An 18,890-nucleotide genomic window follows, 5' to 3' on the forward strand; every position below is an offset into this window, starting at 1 on the left:
CTCTCTCTCTCTCTCTCTCTCTCTGTGTTTGTGTAGCGAAGGGGGGGAAATGGAAGATTTTAATGGAGGATTGGCACAACAGTGTCTACTTTGGTGGCAAAGGCCATTATTTTGCAAAAAATAAGGGGATTTTTGTGTTTGGGGGAATGGAGTCCAGTAGAGGATTCTGGGCATCAGTGAGGGAGTGTGGAGGAGTGTGTGAGCATTAGGCTCTGTTGGGCCCCTCTTGCTGGAGAGAGAAGACCTCAGTTTTCCTCTTTATTACCTACACCCATGCCCAGGAAGGCCCACTAGACTTTGAATTCAAAAGAAATATTAGCAGAGTGACAAAGCGGGGTTCTTGTTTTCATAAAGTATGGAGAGCTAAGTGAATTTGAATGGACATTCCTAGAGTAGTTGTTATCTATACTCAAGGTATAGGCAAGTCTTCTTACAAAGTAAGATAAAGGGACTTGAGGAACACTTTTCTGTTATCCAGATTGTTGGGGAGAATGATGTATTCCTTTAAAAAATGGAAGGACTTCAAAATGAAAAAGACAGAATTGTCTATGTGTGCTATAGATTGTGCCATAGACTCCATTATATCCCATTCATGTGATTAGGGTCCATTGAAACACAGCACAACAGGTAGGGGGATGTGCTTTCCCAGTAGATTGGAGCTCAAACCAGTATTTTGATTGTATATATGTCCACACTGATCTCTAGACCAATAAGTTATTGCTCAGTCATCTCCAACTCTTTGTGACCTGATTTGGGGTTTCTTGGCAAAGATACTAAAGTAATTTGCTATTTCCTTATTTAGTTTATTTTACAGATGAAGAAACTGAGGTAAACAAGGAGAAGTGACTTGTCCAGGGCTACACAACTCAAAAGTGTCTGAGGTCAGATTTGAATGCAGGAAGAGCAGTCTTCCTGACTCCAGGTCCAGCACTCCATCCACTGTGCCACCTTGTTGCCCATAAAGAACAAGAGAGAGAGGAAAAGAAGGGGAAGGGAGGAGAGAGAAGGGGAAAGGAAAAGTGATAGAAGTTGGAAACAAATGTTGAGAGAAGGGAAGTGGGAATACATCAGAAAAATAACAAAGGAGATCTCCATTTCAGCAGGCTCCTTCTCTGAACTAGAGTGTCCAGGAGGTAGCTGGCTGAAAGAGCTCTGTGAAGGTGATCTAGCTTCCTTGTGTCTAGGTTTCTAACCTTTCCTTGTTGTCTTCAGGTCTCAAGTACTGAAGAGGGCACTCTCTTTCTTCAACAGCTGAGCCGTCTCTTCGGTGGTGTCCACATCTGCTGGATGGGGCCATTCATTCCTGTGGTCAGACTCTACCATCCCGACCTCATCTCTCCCTTACTTAAGGCCTCAGGTAGGTTCCTTGGTTTTCTATGGGCTTAATTTGGAAAGGGGTACCTTGGTTTGGGAGTGGCCTCAAGGGCAGAGCTAGGATTCAGGGGAAAGACCATAGACAGTGAATCTCAGCTCCTACTCTGATCTATGTATAATATTAGGCAAATCTCATTAATTCTCTGGGTTTCATTTTACTCATCAGAAAAACAGAGGTAGTACCTGACTTGTCTACATTATATTTGATTCAGTTCAATCTAATAAAAAGTGTTATGTATGTATGAGGTTCAGGCCTGTGCTTTCATATAAGCAGAAATAATAAGGTACTTCCTTCCAAAGACAATAAAAGCCTTGTCTGGTGAGAGGTAGGAGAAATGAGAGAGAAGGGTGATGCCACATTTAGATATGTAAACATGATACATCTTTGCAGATGATATGATAGCGTGCTTAGAGAATCCTAGAGAATCAACTAAAAAATACTTGAAATAATTAACAACTTTAGCAAAGTTTCAGTAAACCCACATAAATCATTGACATTTCTGTGCATTACTAATAAAGCCCAGAAGCAAGAGATAAAAAGACAAATTCCATTTAAAATAACTGTAGACATAAAAAAATATTTGGAAGTCTACCTGCCAAGACAAACGCAAGAACTATATGAACAAAATTACAAAACACTTTTCTTACGAAGTCAGATAAAAATAATTGGAAAAATATCAATTGTTTATGTGTAGGATGAGCTGATATCATAAAAACAACAATTCTACCTAAATTAATTTACTTATTCAGTGCTATACTAATCAAACTACCAAAACATTATTTTATGGAGCTAGAAAAAATAATAACAAAATTGATCTGGAAGAACAAAATGTCCAGAATATCAAGAGAACTAATGAAAAGAAATGCAAAAGAAGATGGCCTAGCCATGACAGATCTAAAACTGTATTATAAAACAGCAATCATCAAAATGACTTGGCATTATCTAAGAAATAGAGTGATGGATTAGTGGAATAGTTTAGATACATAAGGCACAGGAGTCAATGAGTATTGTAATCTACTGTTTGATAAACCCAAAGACCCCAGCTTCCATGATAAGAACTCACAATATAGCAAAAATTGCTGGGAAAAGTGGACAACAGTATGGCAGAAACTAAGCATAGACCAAGATCTCATACCATATACCAAGATAATGCTAAAATAGGTACATGATTTAAACATAAAGAATGATTCTATAAGCAAAATAGGATAGCAAGGATTAGTTTATCTGCCATTATCTATGGAGAAGAGAAAAAAATATGACCAAATGAGAGACAACACTGTAAAATGCAAAACGGATAATTCTGATTACATTAAAGAGTTTTTGTACAAACAAAGCCAATGCAACCAGCATTAGAAATGAAGCAGAAAGCTGGGAAACGTTATTTACAGCTACAAGGCTTTTATTCTCCTTGAAAGGAAGCACCTTATTATTTCTATTTATATGAAAGCAGAGACCCCTGACAAAGGTCCCAAAGAGAACGGAGTCAAATTTTTAAGAATACAAGTCATTCTTCAACTGATACATGGTCAAAGGATATGCACAGGCAGTTTTCAGATGAAGAAAGTTAAGCTACTAATCATATGAAAAAATGCTCTAAATCACTATTGATTAGGTAAATGCAAATTGAACTGAACTGTGAGGTTCCACCATCACACGTACTAGATTTGTTAACATGACAAAACAGGAAAATGATAAATGTTGGAGAAAATATGGAACACTAATGTATTATTGGTGGAATTTTGAACTGATACAACCATTCTGGAGAGCAATTTGTAACTATGTCCAAAGGGGTATACAACTGTGCAGACCCTTTTACCCAGCATTATCACTTCTAGGTCTGTATCTCAAAGAGATCATAAATATGGAAAAAGGAACCACTTGTAGAAATAAATTTATAGCAGCTTTTCATGTGGTGGCCAAGAAATGAAAATTGAGGGGATGCTCATCAATTAGGGAATGGCTGAACAAGTTGTGGTATATGAACATCATGGAATACCTTTGTTCTATAAGAAATGATGAGCAGGCAGAATTCAGAAAAACCTGAAAAGACTTACATGAACTGATGGTGAGTGAAGTGATCAGAACCAGGAGAACATTGTACCATGTTATGTGCAACATTATGTGTTGAACAACTTTCTTAGAATTAGCTTTTCTCAGCAATGTAAGAATCTAAGACAATTCCAAAAGACTCATGATGGAAGATGCTATCCACATCCAGAGAAAGAACTATGGAGTTTGAATGCAGATTGAAGCATATGATTTTCTTTATTTGTTTGTGTTTTCTTTCTTGTGGTTTTGCCCTTTGGTTCTAATTCTTCTTTACAACAGGACTAATGTGGAAATATGTTCAATATGATTGTACAAATATAGCCTATATGAGAATTCCCACTGTCTTGGGGAGGGCAGAGGGAAGAGAGAGGGGGAAAATTTAAAACTCAAAATTTTATAAAAGCAAACGTTGAAAATTAAAAATAAATAAAGAATTTTTTAGAAAATAAAGTAAAGAAGGAAGAAGTCAGGTAGGAATGTGTTTATATAATATATGGGAAAATGTGCAAGAATGCATGTTGGTAGGAGAAAGAAGGGCTAGATGTGGGGACAGTTAGAAGTCTAGTGTGGATGAAGGAGTCTGAATGTGTGAATAGAGGCAGAGAGCTGGCTTACAAGGCAGATGACCACCGGAATTCAAAAACATCTTGGCAAACAGAAATGTTGTGCTGGATTTAATAGAATAAACTTTTTTGGGGATCAAATTATATTTGGGAACAAATAGTTATTTTTACAAGTATAAGATAGAGAAGCATGGTTATATTAAATGCTATTCTCAAAAAAAAGTCATGTGATATCGTAACTAAAAAAAGTTAATGCAATTTGAAGCACATTGACAGAAGCATGAGGTCCAAGACTAGGGAAATAATGGTTCTGCCTGGTTGGACTCTGCTGAACAAGGACTCTACCTTGGTTGGAACACATTTGAGTACTGTGTTCAGGGCACAGTACCATACTTAATTCCAAAGAGGGTATTCTGTACACAGTCTCTGGTCTGCAGCTTCAGAGACATGTGCTGCTATTGGATCAGGGTCTGGTGCCCTGTGCTACACGTCTTCCATCCCAGTTACATCAAACTAGTCCTCCTGGCCTCAGGTAGACTTCCCTCCTCCCTGCTCCCCCTTGTCCCCTTCCCACTGAGAGGCTTGACTGCTGAGGTCTCTATGCTGCCCTGGGACGGGGAGAGAAGGAAGGAATGAGCAGGACTCTTTCAAGTTAAGCTTCAAAAATAGCAGGGGAATAGAAAATCTTACGTAAGCCAACTTTGTCTCCTATTTATCTGGGCTCCCTTGGATCTCACTCCTTTAGCCAGATGCTATGACTGGACTGTATCCTAGGCCCTGGGGTCTATCTGGTCTTCATCTGTGACTTCTCTGAGTCCAGGGTTCTGGTTGCATAGGGTCATATCTGAGCTGTATTGTTGTTATATTTGGGGACGTTTCAGACTGTCCTAAGCCATGTCTAAGCTGTGTTGGTGACATGTTTGGTGTTTCCTTGGGCCACATCCAGGGTGTGTCTGAGCTATATCTGAGATGTATTGGTGGCATGTTTGGGGCTGTGTTTCAGGATGTTCTGAGCCGTGTCTGAACTGTGTTGATGCTACATTTGAGCACATATCTCAGACTGTTTAGGACTGTATCTGGGCTTTGTGGTACCATTTTGGGAGGACAAGCTTTGGGCTCATACGTGAGCTATATTAGTCCCATGTTTGGGGGTCATTTCTAGGCTATCCCTGGGACCTCATGTTTGTTATGTCCAAAGCCATGTCTGAACTGTGACAAGGGCTATATTTAAACTTGTATCTAGAATGCGTTTCGAGAATTGCATCCAGAGTCAAAACCAGGAGCTTTCTGGATTGTGCTTATATGGGGCATCTGTCCTTTATCTTACTGACATGTTTAGGTCATGTCTTATGTTCCATAGGTCAGTGGGGGAGGGATGAGGCACTGATGCCCTGATTAGGCTATTTAGAATTCTGAACCACATATCCACAGATGTCATCTCTAAAGCCGTGCAACTGGAATTGGGTATGGGAGGGAGATTTGTCCCATGTGTGACATATCCCTAGAGCAATATCTCAGGCATGAGGGCATTCTGGCACATTGAATAGAGGGCTGTGATTGAAGTTAGAAAGACCTGGGCTCATACATTGTCTCTAACATATACTAGCTACATAATCATAGACAAATTACTTAACCTCTCAGTGCCTCAGAAAAGTCTAAGACCATAAGTTTCAGATGAGTAGAAAATATAGAATGATATCTAGAGCTTTCACAATGGAAGTTTCCAATACCAATGAAATCAGAAGTTCAAAAGTGGGGAGGGGAAAGTACTCAAGTCATGTTCAAGTCCATATGTGCGTTGTGTCTAAGTCCTTGCTTAAGTCAGTGTCCAAAGTATATGTCTGGGGCTATCTATAGGGGCAAGTACAGGGAAATGACTGAGTCATGTCTAGGATATGTCTAGGCCTTGACTTAGTGAGTTTCTGAGCCATATTTTTGGGAGGGTTAGATCTTCCTCTCAAAACATCAATCCATAATTTGTTTTGGCTCATATCAAGAATGTGTATAGTTCATGTCTTGGGATGGGTGGTGTCTGATACCATGTTGGGGTTATGTTGGCAATGTTGGATCAATTCTAGACCATATCTAGAGGGCTTTGCATCAAGTCCAGCCTTTCCTTAAGTTGTATCTACTCAACATAGCTAGGTATGTCTGGTCATAATATCATCTCTACTCTCTTTCTCCTGACCTCTGCCTAGCCTTACTTCCTTACCCACTACATTCTCTGCTCTCCTTCTCTTCTTGTCTTGTCCACACTGGGTTTAGATGGGAATTAGGGGAGATGATATATGAAGTGAAGCCCTAGTCACTTCCCTCACTGACTTAGAGCATGGGACTCCAGCCCTTGTTTGACTTCTCCTCCTTTGACCTCCTACGGGTTGTTTTATGTTCTTTGCTCTTCTCCTTATCCCCAATCATAGTCATGTCAGAGCTCTGAAGGACCTATCTCTTTCTTACAGCTGTTGTTGCACCCAAGGACAAATTCTTCTATAGCTTCCTGGAACCCTGGCTGGGTGAGTGAAGTGCAGGCATAGAACCTGGGGAGAAGGCATTGGTCAGGAGGTAGAGGGTAGGGTGTGTTGGTCAGGAGGACTAAAGAATGGATATTTATGACTTGAGAGGTTGAGGCTGGAGATGAAGCCAGTATTTGGGAGTCTAGGAGTTAGTCTCTAGAGTGTTTGAAGCAATGGAAGAATAGGATGAAGTCCTTGCTTGGGGGGAGGGGAGAGGATGGGGTTTGAAGACTGGTATTTGGGAAGCTTAGGGACTCAGAACTCCCTAGAAATGGAGGCCTAGGATTGGGAGCAGAGGATCTATTGATTGAGGGCTGGGGAATTGGGAATGAGGGAATTGGGCTAAGGACCTAGTGTTTGGGGATTTGTAATTGGGTAGGAGCTAAGATTTGGGACAGGGAATGGAGGACTGAGATGAGGGCTGAGCATCTGCTCCTAGGGGCTGGGAGACTGTACTGAGGCCTGAGACTTGGAGATTAATCCCAACAACTGTCTTTCTTCCAGGGGATGGGCTGCTGCTGAGTGAAGGAGACAAATGGAGCCAGCACAGGCGCATGCTGACCCCAGCTTTTCATTTTGACATCCTCAAACCTTATGTGAAGATCTTCAACCAGAGTGCAGATATCATGCATGTAAGCCTGGAGGAGCTCACCATGTTGGGAGCAAACATGTCCAGGACTGAACCTGCACAAAGAGAATTTCCTTCCAGACCTGTCTGGGGCTCAGGAGGCATAATGGGGGCCTTAGAATTGTCAATATTTTTTAGTTAGAGTGTAATGAGTTTAGGTCTGTGGGACAGAGCCAAGGCCACCATCATCCAGGACCTTCTTCCAAGACCTTGCAGGTCAGCTTCAAATCCATATAACCATGTCTCCCCCCAATAGCTTGGAAGGTATGGGAAGGAAGATCTGATGCAGAGGTGTGGTCACTTTTCCACGGTTACAGTGTTTCAGTAGCAGAGCTGGGACTAGCTGTCATTTCCTGACTGCCAACACAAAGGATTTTTCCACCCAAATAGTAAATTCTCAATGTGGCTCATAACCCTGTTGTTCTTCCTATGGCAAACAGAGATCTCTCCCTTGCTCTTTCTGGCTGCCTGAAGCAGCAGCAATCAGGGAGTCAGGTCATGGAAGAAGGCCAGAACAATCTACTTTCTCTCTCTCCCTCTCCCTCTCCCTCTCCCTCTCCCTCTCCCTCTGTCTCTGTCTCTGTCTCTGTCTCTGTCTCTGTCTCTGTCTCTGTCTCTGTTTCTCTCTCTTTCTCAGGCAAAATGGAAACGCCTGTGTGCTGAGGGCAGCAATTACCTCGACATGTTTGAACACATCAGCCTTATGACCCTGGATAGCCTGCAGAAATGCATCTTCAGCCACAACAGCAACTGCCAGGAGTAAGTATCAGCCTAGCTCTTGCTTCTGGGGACTCAGGACCTACAGATGAAGAAATGAGAGCCCCAGGGAGTAGGAGAAGGGTGGTCTCCATAGCAAAGGGGATGTACAGTGTTGAGGACAGAATCTGGAAGGACTGGGAAGGAAGAGCAACTTAAAGCTAATATGGAAACTGGGGGCCACATACATGACTGACTGGGAACGAGAGGTAAGTTAGGACCATGGGAAGTGGATCAGGAGGCAAATGACATAGTCTCTAACCTCAGTCCTTTTTTCTACTATTGGTATGGCAAGCTGTTTAACTTCTCTGGGACTCACCTTTCTCACCTAAATAATGTGAAGGTTGGACTAGATGACCTCTGAGGTACCTTCTAGTTCTAACTTTATATCTATGATCCAGTATCTATGATGCCCCTCTGAGAACTTGGGGAGCTGCCAGTAGCCTTGGAGTAAGGTCTGGGTCTGAGTCATGGGAAAACCTGGGTAGGTTCAACCACACATTAAGGAAAGAAAATAATATATACACACATACATACACATATGTGCGTGTGTGTCTATATGTGTATCATCTGCTTCTGTATCTGTATTCTTGTCCATATTTATAGCTATATTTCTATATCTATATCTTAAATGAGGATAAGTTCATTTCTCCAAAGGCAACAGAAGAAGGAAAGCCCGGGAGAGACTGCAAAATATAATAGGCCTGTAGGGAAATCTTTTGGCATCACTGGTTCCATCCTAAGAGAGTTTGTACCCTAGAGTGTCAGTCATGTCTCTTGGCAATTACAAATAAGGGAGTTTACCTATCTAGATTTAGACTGTTACCTGACTGGGGAGACGTTGCATTTAATTGCTCTGGCTGGAGTCAGCAGTGGTCATTTTTATAAATGGAGCCAAGAGAGACCCTTTGGTTGATTCTGTTATTCCTAATAATATCATTGACAAACTTGTCTCTTCCATTTCCTGTCATTATCTACCTTCCCTCAGTGGAAGGCAGCTTGCCATGTACACCTCCTCAAATTAGTCATTGTAAGTCGTTGTGGTCATTTCAATACCAACTGTTCAGGTTACCTTTGAAAATTTTATTTTTAATATATGGAATAAAACACACATTCCCCTAACATAGTATAATAAAAAGATAATTGTACATGCAACTGCAAATCTACTGTGCATAACCTGCTATTCCTTTCAAATACAAAACAAAATTTTTTGTAAATTTCTTCCTTTTTCTTCCTAAAGCAATGTCATCCCAAAACCATGGCATCTGAAGGACCTCCTTTTCTATAGGAAATCCCCATTCCATTTTTAACTTTACTAGATGTCCTCCAAGTCAATTGCAAACACTTTTGGTGAGCATGTGATTCCCTATCTTATGCCTCATTTTCTATTAGTAATGAGAGGATCATCAAGATTTTCTTTGTTTTTGTAGAGTAGTTATATGGCCTCAACAAATGCACAGGATTTGGCTTGTTGGAGGAGAATCCTTAAGGCTTCATTTTTCTCTACTTAATTAAATATCTTAATAGTCATCAGTCCTTTAATGGGGCAGCTAGGTGACACAGTGGATTGAGTGCCAGGCCTGGAGTCAGGAAGACCTAAGTTCAAATATGACTTCACAAACTTACTAGTTGTGTGACATGAGCAAGTTATTTAACCCTGTTTATCTCCAGTTCCTCATCTGTAAAATGAATTGGAGAAAGAAAAGGCAAACCACTTCACTCTCTCTGCCAAGAAAACTTCAAATGGGGTCATGAAGAGTTAGATGTGACAGACAAAAGACTAAAATTATTTAATGCCTAAAAATTGTGTTTCTTCTTTTGTGCAACAAGATCAGTTGCCTTTCCTTTACTTTTTTTCTTCAACATCATCTCTACTCCTTCATTTAACATGTCAAGGATTGTGAGGTTTAAATGTTGTGTCTAAATGTAGTAGTTCTGTCAATGATAAAGAAAATGATGCTGTATAAATCTTGAGAAGCTTTTTCTAGTTTTTTAATCTGTTGTCACATTTCAGTTTCCTCTTTAAGTTCTCTCAAGATCATTTGGTTTAAATGGATTTCCTTAAAATTTTCCTGTATACTCAGTTTTTCCTGTACCATTTACCCCCCCATGAAATGGTAGCACTGCTAATCAACTTCTAGTACACATATTCAAAATGGGTGTTGCCCCTGGCTTCCCTACCTCTCCACTTAGCAAAGATTTTGCTGGCTAAAGCAGTATCTAGGGTCATTTGCCCTACTCCGAAAGGTGATTATTTTTGCATTAATAAGCCTTCTGTGGAAAATAGTGTATAATTCATGTCAATACTTGTTCCTTTGTTTATTTGCCTTTTGTCTTGCATTGATTGTGTAGATTTTTCAGGGAGGAATGTAAGATGCCGTTCATAGAGGAAAAACAGCAAGGAACCTCAGAGGTCATATAGTTCATCCTACTCTTTCTTTCCCACAAAACTTAAGAAATAAAACAAATATTTCCATAACATAGTAGAATAGGGAGTAAAAGATGATTGTACATGAAATTGCAAGCTCTTTTTACATATTAGGAAGCTGAAGGAGGGAGATTAAGTGACTTTCCCAAGGTCACATAGTCAGGAAATGTCAGTGATAGGATTTGAAACTCAGTCTTCTGATTCTATGAATTCCAGATGGAAAGGTCCTTTAACATTTGATGTAGAGATACCCTAGGAAAGAGGAATGTACCCAGAAGCTGATTTGGGATACAGAATATAGAAACCTTTTGAGGACATGGCTGAGAAGTCAGGCAGCTTGTCAGTATGGTCACGTACGCTGTTGCCCCTTTTGGAGGAACACACCCACAGAGGGATACACAAAAGAATAATCATTCTCCAGGTTTGTGATGGTTCACCTGGCTGAACTCCCACTTGTCTCCTGTTCTCTCCAGCACTATCAGGTTCCACACAAGCAAAAGTATTTTGCTAGCATTCAGTTCCCAACTGCTGCTTCTTCCAGTTTTTATGTGTTGGATGTAGTCCAGTGCAGTCCAGATGCTCAAGACTGTTCAGTGGCACTTTCATCCTGTTGTGTTAACCCAAGTTGTCAGTCAATCCACTCCTGATCCATGAAGACAGATTTCCCTCATTTCTCTCTAGGCGCCCAGATCAACCAGACCTTGGGGAAGTCTTTTTCCATTCTGTACCAATCAGATGGGTGGGTTGGGGTTGGTGGTGAGGTTGTGAAGCAAATTATAGATTGTTCTGGGCTATATGGAGTCTGAGAGGTCAGGGTTATCTCCCTATTGAACCTCACCTCTCACCCTGGAACCCATGCTTTTGTCAGGAAGCCCAGCGCCTACATTTCAGCTATCCTGGAATTATCTTCCCTTGTGGTAAAGCGTTATAATCAGCCACTTCTACACTGGGATGCTGTCTACTATCTCACAAGCCAAGGACAGCATTTTTCCCGTGCCTGTCGTCTAGTGCATGATTTCTCAAATGCTGTCATCCAGGACAGACGTCAACTCCTCGCCCAGCAGGGGACTGAGGTCTTCCTCAGGGACAAAGGCAAAAGCAAGACCATCGACTTCATAGATGTTCTCCTATTGGCCAAAGTGGGTATCAAGTTTGGAGAGGGGGAATGGGAGGAGAGAGATGATAACATTGTGGGGGTCCCAAAGAAGATAGAGAATATGTAAGGGATATGATGGACTTAGGTAGAGGGGAGAGTCATGGGCTTAGATAGCAGAGTTAGAATGCAATATGGAAGGGATGCCACTTTGACAAATAAGAGAACCCCACCTAACTGTGCCATCTCTTTCAAAGTACGTTATCCCCGGGGAACCTAAATTTTTGTGAATTCGTATAGAACACTGAGTAGTTAGGGAGAAGATGTATTATCTCCTTGGATGCTAGAGTGGATTAGCTAACTCCTCACTGGTTTTTGGTATATTAGTAGAGTCTATGAAGTTTTATAAATATTTAAATGCATCTCTGTGATTAGTTTTAGTAACAATGAAGAAATCTTTTATTTTAAGTGCATAAAAAGAATTTTCCCAATTCTACATGATGCTAGAACTATTTTGGTGACTGGTTCTAGGTGTATCTAGGAATACAAAGATGCAGCTAGCTGGCACAGCGGATAGAGTGCCAGACCTGGAATCAGGAAGACTCATTTCCCTGAGTTCAAATCTGGCCTCAGATTTGTGTGAACTTGGGCAAGTCACTTAACCATTTGCCTCAGTTTCTCATCTGTAAAATGATCTGGAGAAGGAAATAGCAAACCACTCCAGTATCTTTGTCGAGAAAGTCCCAAATGTGATTATGAAGTGTTGGTCATGATTGACAGAATTCAACAACAACAACTAGGTATGTAAGAGAAATGACGAGGATTCTAAATATATCCAAAAGTAACTATGTGATTCTAGGTGTGACAGAATACTTTTATGCAATCTAGATTTATCCAAAGGTATCTCTCTTTTGGTTCTCTGTACATCAGAAGAGTTTCTGGTGAAATCAGTAGGTATGTAGATACAAAAAAATATGATTGACAGATATGGATTTAATAGAAGAATAGGGAAAGAAACAAATATAGATGAGAAAGAGAGGAAAAATGAAAGGAAAAGGAAGAGGGAAGGAAGGAGAGGAGAAAGAAGAGAGAGGGAGGAACAGAGAGAGGAAAAGGGGAAGAATAGAGAAGCTGTATGTGTCTTGGAGGGGGGAGGTTTCCTAAGGCTATTTTTAGGAATATTAGGGAAATCCCTCAGGTTCTAGGTTTGGTGTACCTATGATTATTTCTAGATTTACCAAGGGATATTATATTTGCTAGAAGACCCAAAAGTTTTGGAGGGTCTGTCAAAAAAGAGAATATTTACCCTTTTGGTAAGCATCTTCTAATTCTAGAATTCTGTGATTGTGTGTCAGATTATCTATTATCTTCTGGGAGTAGTCTGAGATTCTAGGTATAGCAGAAGACCTTCAGGGCTGGTGGAGTTGGTTCCATGTTCCATAGGCATAATAGAGACTAGTTTTAGGTTTATCTAAGAGTTCTGTTGTGGGATAATGCACTTTATACATATAGAGGAGGAAACTGATGTAAATAGAGTAAGTGACTTATCCACAGTCATAGTGCTGTGGCCCGAGGCTAGATTTGAGCTCAAGTATTCCTGACTTCCAAGTTCTATGCTCTTCCACTGTGTCACCTAAGGGATCTAAAAGGGGTTGGAGGCTTCTGCCTTAAAACAACTAAGTAGGCTCTCTTATTGGAAGGGAAAGGACCAGGAACTCATAGACAGGGGCCTATTCTAGGATGAAGATGGAAAGGCTCTGTCAGACAAGGACATCCAGGCAGAAGCGGACACTTTCATGTTTGAAGGTGGGCTTCAAATGGGACAGAAGGGGCAGGGCTGATGGTGCTTGGGGAAGAGTTGGGATTTTTCATCTACATTTCATCCTTGCCATCAGCCCCACTGATCCTTGCTTGAACTAGGGTTAATTTGGACAGTGTTTCACCCATCCCATGCCATAGGTCCTAGTCCTGGAACAGAGCTGAATTATGGAGAGATGGGGATGTTTTTCCCCCTAGCTCATGATGAGTTTTGCTCTTGACTCCTGTGCCTTCTCTGAGATTCTCTTCCTTCTGATTGCCACCCCTTAGGTCATGACACAACTGCAAGTGGCATCTCCTGGGTTCTCTACAACCTGGCACAGCATCAGGAGCATCAGGACCGCTGTCGCCAGGAAATACAAGAGCTCCTGAAAGATCGTCAACCCGAGGAGATTGAATGGTCAGTGTGGGCTGACACTAAGAATGGTACCCAGGGTGTGTGAGGATGAGTGGGTGGGGAACCATAAGTGTTCCGTGGCCAGTTGCAACAGTTTTGTAAGAGCTCATTGTTAAATTTCCAGCATCAGAAACCAACAATTCCTACAAATCAAGGCTAGATTTATTGTTATGTCAACAGTCTAGACTTAAGAAGGCAAGAGAGAAAATGTTCCTGTTGCAGAATAAACTGAAAAGGGCTTACTTTCCCTTTCTGCTCAGCCTGGTTGCTAAATCTTTACCAGCACACCTGTGTATTATTCTACAATCATTGCTTGAGTTCACCAAGAGTCCATCAGAATGCTCAGGGAAGGAAGCTATCCTCATGTTTACAGGCCCATAATAACAACACAAAACAATCAATGTTTATGTAGCATTTAAAGGTTTGTAAAGTGCTTTGCATCCATTATCTCATTTGTACCTCACTCAATCCTGGGAGCTACACCCTAGGAAGAGAGATACGGAGGCCAACCTGTTGTTCCATCTGGCTACAGTGCAGTGTTCTCCCCGAGTCATGTAGGTTCCCCAGGCTCCTGTTGGGTTTCTGGGGAACTTTTCCCAGCTACCACTCAGACCTCATATCCTGAGAGATTTCTCTATCCAAGACCTGCCTTTGAGTCCTGTTCTCCTCTCTCCCAATTTTCTCTTCTTCAGTTGAGGTCCCTTCAGTATCCTCCAAAGGTTGCAATGTAACAGCCCTCTGACCTCTGGCTGTCAAAGTCCAGACTCAGACTTATATGCCAACCCCCTTAACATTAATTTTTGATATCTAGGCTTTCATGGTTACTGAGTACCAGCATCGCATAGAATTTGCCTGTCCTTCAACCTCTGATTATCAGGGTTTTAGATGGTAACAGTGTCCCTTCTGCCTTAAGGGGAATAGAGGAGTTTCTCCTCATCTCCACTTCACTAGAGCTGACAGGATTTCTGTCTCCAGGGATGATCTGGCCCAGATGCCCTTCCTGACTATGTGCATCAAAGAGAGCCTACGACTGCACCCACCAGTTGGCATGGTCTCCCGCTACTGCACCAAGGATATCCAGCTGCCTGATGGGCGGATCATCCCTAAAGGTTCACTTGCCAGGGGCTCACACCAGCCAAGGGGAAAAAGTTAAAAAAGTCTAATGGTTAGGGACCATTTGGGAGTTGGTAAACTCTATTGTTAGAGTTTATAAGCTATATTAGGCTCTCTCCTGTTTTGGCTAACAGGAAACATTTGCCTGATCAGCATCTTAGGAACTCACTACAACCCTTCTGTGTGGCCCAACCCTGAGGTATCTCTGTCAATCCTCCACAGAAACACCCCTGGGTCAGTCAGAGCTGGAGAAGTGGGACATTCATGGGTGTGGGGGTAGGGCTCTACTCTAAGCCAAGCCTTGGGATGCTTGAAGGCAGGAGAGGGCAGCTTTGGTTACCCCTGGAGATGTCTAGCTGTATTGGAGAGGGCAAGAGGGAGAATGTATGCCTAAGGTGAGCAAGACCCTGTAAACTCCCCAGGTTTATGACCCAAATCGCTTTGACATCAATAACTCCCAAAAGATTTCACCCCTGGCCTTTATACCCTTCTCAGCTGGACCCAGGTAAGTCAATTCTTCCCCGACCTCTTTCCCTAACCTCCCCAGGTGATGCTTTTACCCTGTCCAGGTCAGTGTGGGGAACTATGTCCAGCAAGGGGCCCTGCTCCAAGTCCCCATCAAAGGAGATGAAGGCCCAGTCTCAGTATGGCAGGATCCTGGAAACAGCCTGGGGTGAAGGTTTGGGAATTGCTAGCTTCTCCTCTCTTGAGCAGGAACTGCATTGGCCAGAACTTCGCCATGTCTGAGATGAAGGTTGTGCTGGCCCTCACCCTACTGAGGTTCCGAGTCCTCCCTGACAAACACCCAGTCCGAAGGAAGCCAGAAATTATTCTCAGAGCAGAAAGTGGTCTGTGCCTGAAGGTGGAGCCACTGTTGGGTCCTTATAGCCTGGAGACACACTTCTCAGAAGCCCCTCAGGAATAATACCTGTATATATATTTCTGCTTTTGATCATGGAAGCCTGCTTTTTTACCTGCTCTTCCAGTTACTCTTTGATTATAATTCTTCTAAATAAAAACAGTTCAAAATACAATACATTAGCTTTTACTTTGTGTCTCTTTGCCTAGAGAACTGGAGGACTAGGGCCAAGAGAGAGAAGCCAGGATTCTGTGTTTCTAGACTCAGGCTCTGGGTGGAAAAAGAGAGGGCTGGAAGGTTCCTACAGCTCAACCTCTCCCAGGTCCCTGGAGTCTTTTAACTTCCCATCTCCTAGGTTCCCATACAGTCTGAGGAAGGGTTCATAGGATCTCAGGTGTAGAACTAGAAAGGACTTCCAAAGCTATAACTGAGAATTAGGGAGGTGAAGAGATTCAATCAAGTCACACAGCTAAATATACATCAGAATCAGGTCTTGAATGGATGTCCTCTGACTCCTTTCCACTGTACTCCTCCCTTACATGCAGCTGCTTCTCCAACCTCACTCTCATTCTGTGCCTGAAATTCCACTGCCCACACTCCTACCAATAATCCACATGCAAACTTATTTCCATATACTCCAGGGTCAATATGTCCCACAATACTAACAGTCCCATACTACACAGGACTTCAAAATTGTGAGCAACTGTGTACCAGTCCAGCCTCTGGAGAATAACTCCTGTTATTTTCAGTTATAGGTATACTGTGACTCCAACGTGAGATCCCTGAGATTGATGTTGTGCATCAGCATGGCCCAGGTTGGACAGAATGCTAGTCTTGGAACTAGCAAAATCATGGCTCAAATTCCACTTCATATTCTTACTAGTTGTGTGACCCAGTATGAGAATGTGGACCATTTTAAACATTAACATATTCTTGTATCCAAATAAGGTTGTAAAAATATTTTATCAGTAACTCTTGGCCTTTTTTCTGATTCTGTAGTATCTGTGATGAAAGGGAACCACTTTAACACTATTGTGAGCAGAGTTTAGACCCTCTTGGAATGGCCACTGTAGGAAAAAGAATACAGGAAGGAAGTAAGAAAAAGAAAACAATACTGTTGTCTTGTGCTTGAATAAAGTGATAATAGCTACCACTTACATGACGCTTTGAGGCCACAAATTTCAATAGTGAAAAATGTTCTCTTTGACACAAGAATTCCATTAGAGGAATATATACTTTGGGAAGAACCTTTTAAAACAATCTTTTTCAAAGATCTATATCTTATTTTTAATTGTGAAAAATTGGCATCAACCTAATGACAAAGACAGAGATATTGTGTAATACATATTATAGGGTGGGGAGAGCATTTAACTTGAGATTCAAAGGATTTGGTTTCAAGCCTCAGTTCCTCAATATCTCTTGGGCAAATTGCTTACCTTTAGTAAGATTGAGGGAGTTGAATTAGATCATTTTTAAAGGTAGTTTCTAGCTCATAGCAGTTGACGGCTCTGCGAATATTTGTTTGGTCAGACATTTGAAATAATTGACCTGTAGAGCTTCATATTGAAAATTTATCTATAACTTAGTCTTTGACAGTTGACTGTGAAAATTATAATTCCCTTAAGGATGACATGAGAAATATATAAACACATATTATTTCGTAAAGTATTATAAAGAAACAGATATAGACATTATGAGACATTACAACTATACAAAGACATACCCAATTATAGGGATGTGAGAAAGAATGGAAAGGAATGAAAAGCTGTAGTAACTGACAAATTGTTATAGATATCTGAGTAAAGTGTTTTAGTGTACATAGTTGCAAATCTAAATTTATTTGGTTAAGTTTATGATAAACTATTTAAAATTTAATACACTCAGTTGTACATTAAACATTTTTAAAGCAAAAAATAAACGGAGTGACAAGAATAGTAAGGAAAAATAGGAAGGAGAGAAATACATAACAAGTAATTATACTTTAAAATGTGAATGGGATGGATTTAACCCCCCCTCCCCAAAGGAACAGACAGCAGATTAAAAAGTATTGCTAAAGTTAAGATTTCTATTATGATATTGAATAACAATGGTGATGATGAACATCCTTATTTCACCTGTAGTCTTATTAGAAATGCTTCTAGCTTTTCCCCATTACATATAATGTTAGCTGATGATTTTAGATAGATATTACCTATCATTTTAAGGAAGACTCCATTTATGTCTATGGTCTCTACTTTTAAAAATGGGAATGGGTGTTGTATTTTGTCAAAAGCCTTTTCTGTATCTATTGAGATAGTCATATGATTTCTCTTGATTTTGTTGTTGATGTGGTCAATTATGCTGATAGTTTTTCTAATATTAAATCAACCCTGCATTCCTGGTATAAATCCTACCTGGTCATAATGTTTTATCCTTGAGATAAGTTGCTGCAGTTTCTTTGCTAATGTTTTGTTTAAAATTTTTGCATCTATATTCATTAGGGAAATTGGTCTATAATTTTCTTTCTTTATTTTGCTTCTTCCCAGTTTAGGCATCAATGTTGTATTTGTATCAGAAAAGGAATTTTGTAGCACGCCCTCTTCATTTATTATCCCAAATAGTTTTTATACCATTGGAATTAATCATTCTTTAAATGTTTGATGGAATTCACTTGTCAATCCATCTGGCCCTGGACATTTTTTCTTAGGGAGTTCATTGATGACATATTCAATTTCTTTTTCTGAAATGAAGTTGTTTAAATATTTTGTAAATAATAATCAATTTTAATAAGATTGTCAAATCTATTTGCATATCGTTGGGCAAAGTAACTCCTAATTACTGGTTTGATTTCCTCTTCATTGGTGGTGAATTCATCCTTTTCATTTCTGATGCTGGTTAATTTGGTTTTCTTCTTTCTTTTTAAAAATCAGTTTAATCAAAGATTATTCTATTTTATTGGTTCTTTTATAAAACCAGTTCTTAGTTGTACTTATTAGTTTAATAGTTTTCTTAATTGTAATTCCATTAATCTTTATTTTCAGAATTTCTAATTTGGTATTTAATTGAGGAATTTTAATTTGTTCTTTTTCTAGCTTTTTTAGTTGCATGCCAAATTCATTGATATGGTCTTTCCATATTTTATTCATTTAAGCATTTAGAGATATAAAACTTTCCCTAAGAGTTGCTTTCACTGCATCTCATAAATTTTGATATTTTGTCTCATATTGTCATTCTCTTGGATGAAGTTTTTTATTGTTTCTGTGATTTGTTGTTTGATCTACTCATTCTTTTGGATTAGATTATTGAGTTTCTAATTAAT

General features: G+C 40.5%; 1 protein-coding gene across 8 annotated transcripts in view; it reads left to right on the forward strand.

The window, feature by feature from the left end:
• Positions 1-15,767, forward strand: part of LOC140499586 (cytochrome P450 4F2-like) — a 38,246-nt gene extending 22,479 nt beyond the window's left edge. For 3 of the 8 annotated variants that reach the window (XM_072601204.1, XM_072601203.1, XM_072601207.1), the window contains 10 exons: positions 1,213-1,357; positions 6,447-6,500; positions 7,005-7,132; positions 7,766-7,887; positions 11,181-11,451; positions 13,145-13,211; positions 13,494-13,623; positions 14,596-14,729; positions 14,868-14,967; positions 15,156-15,624. In XM_072601204.1, coding sequence (XP_072457305.1) covers positions 1,213-1,357; positions 6,447-6,500; positions 7,005-7,132; positions 7,766-7,887; positions 11,181-11,451; positions 13,145-13,211; positions 13,494-13,623; positions 14,596-14,729; positions 14,868-14,967; positions 15,156-15,480 — 1,476 coding nt within the window. In that variant the 3' untranslated portion in view covers positions 15,481-15,624. Of the gene's footprint in view, positions 1-1,212; positions 1,358-6,446; positions 6,501-7,004; positions 7,133-7,765; positions 7,888-11,180; positions 11,452-13,144; positions 13,212-13,493; positions 13,624-14,595; positions 14,730-14,867; positions 14,968-15,155 lie in introns of all 8 variants that reach the window. The other 5 variants (XM_072601205.1, XM_072601209.1, XM_072601206.1 and 2 more) reach the window with 4 other exon arrangements.
• Positions 15,768-18,890: the final 3,123 nt, after the last annotated feature.

Source organism: Notamacropus eugenii, chromosome 4 (assembly GCF_028372415.1).
Source record: "Notamacropus eugenii isolate mMacEug1 chromosome 4, mMacEug1.pri_v2, whole genome shotgun sequence".
Classification (NCBI taxonomy): Eukaryota; Metazoa; Chordata; class Mammalia; order Diprotodontia; family Macropodidae; genus Notamacropus; species Notamacropus eugenii.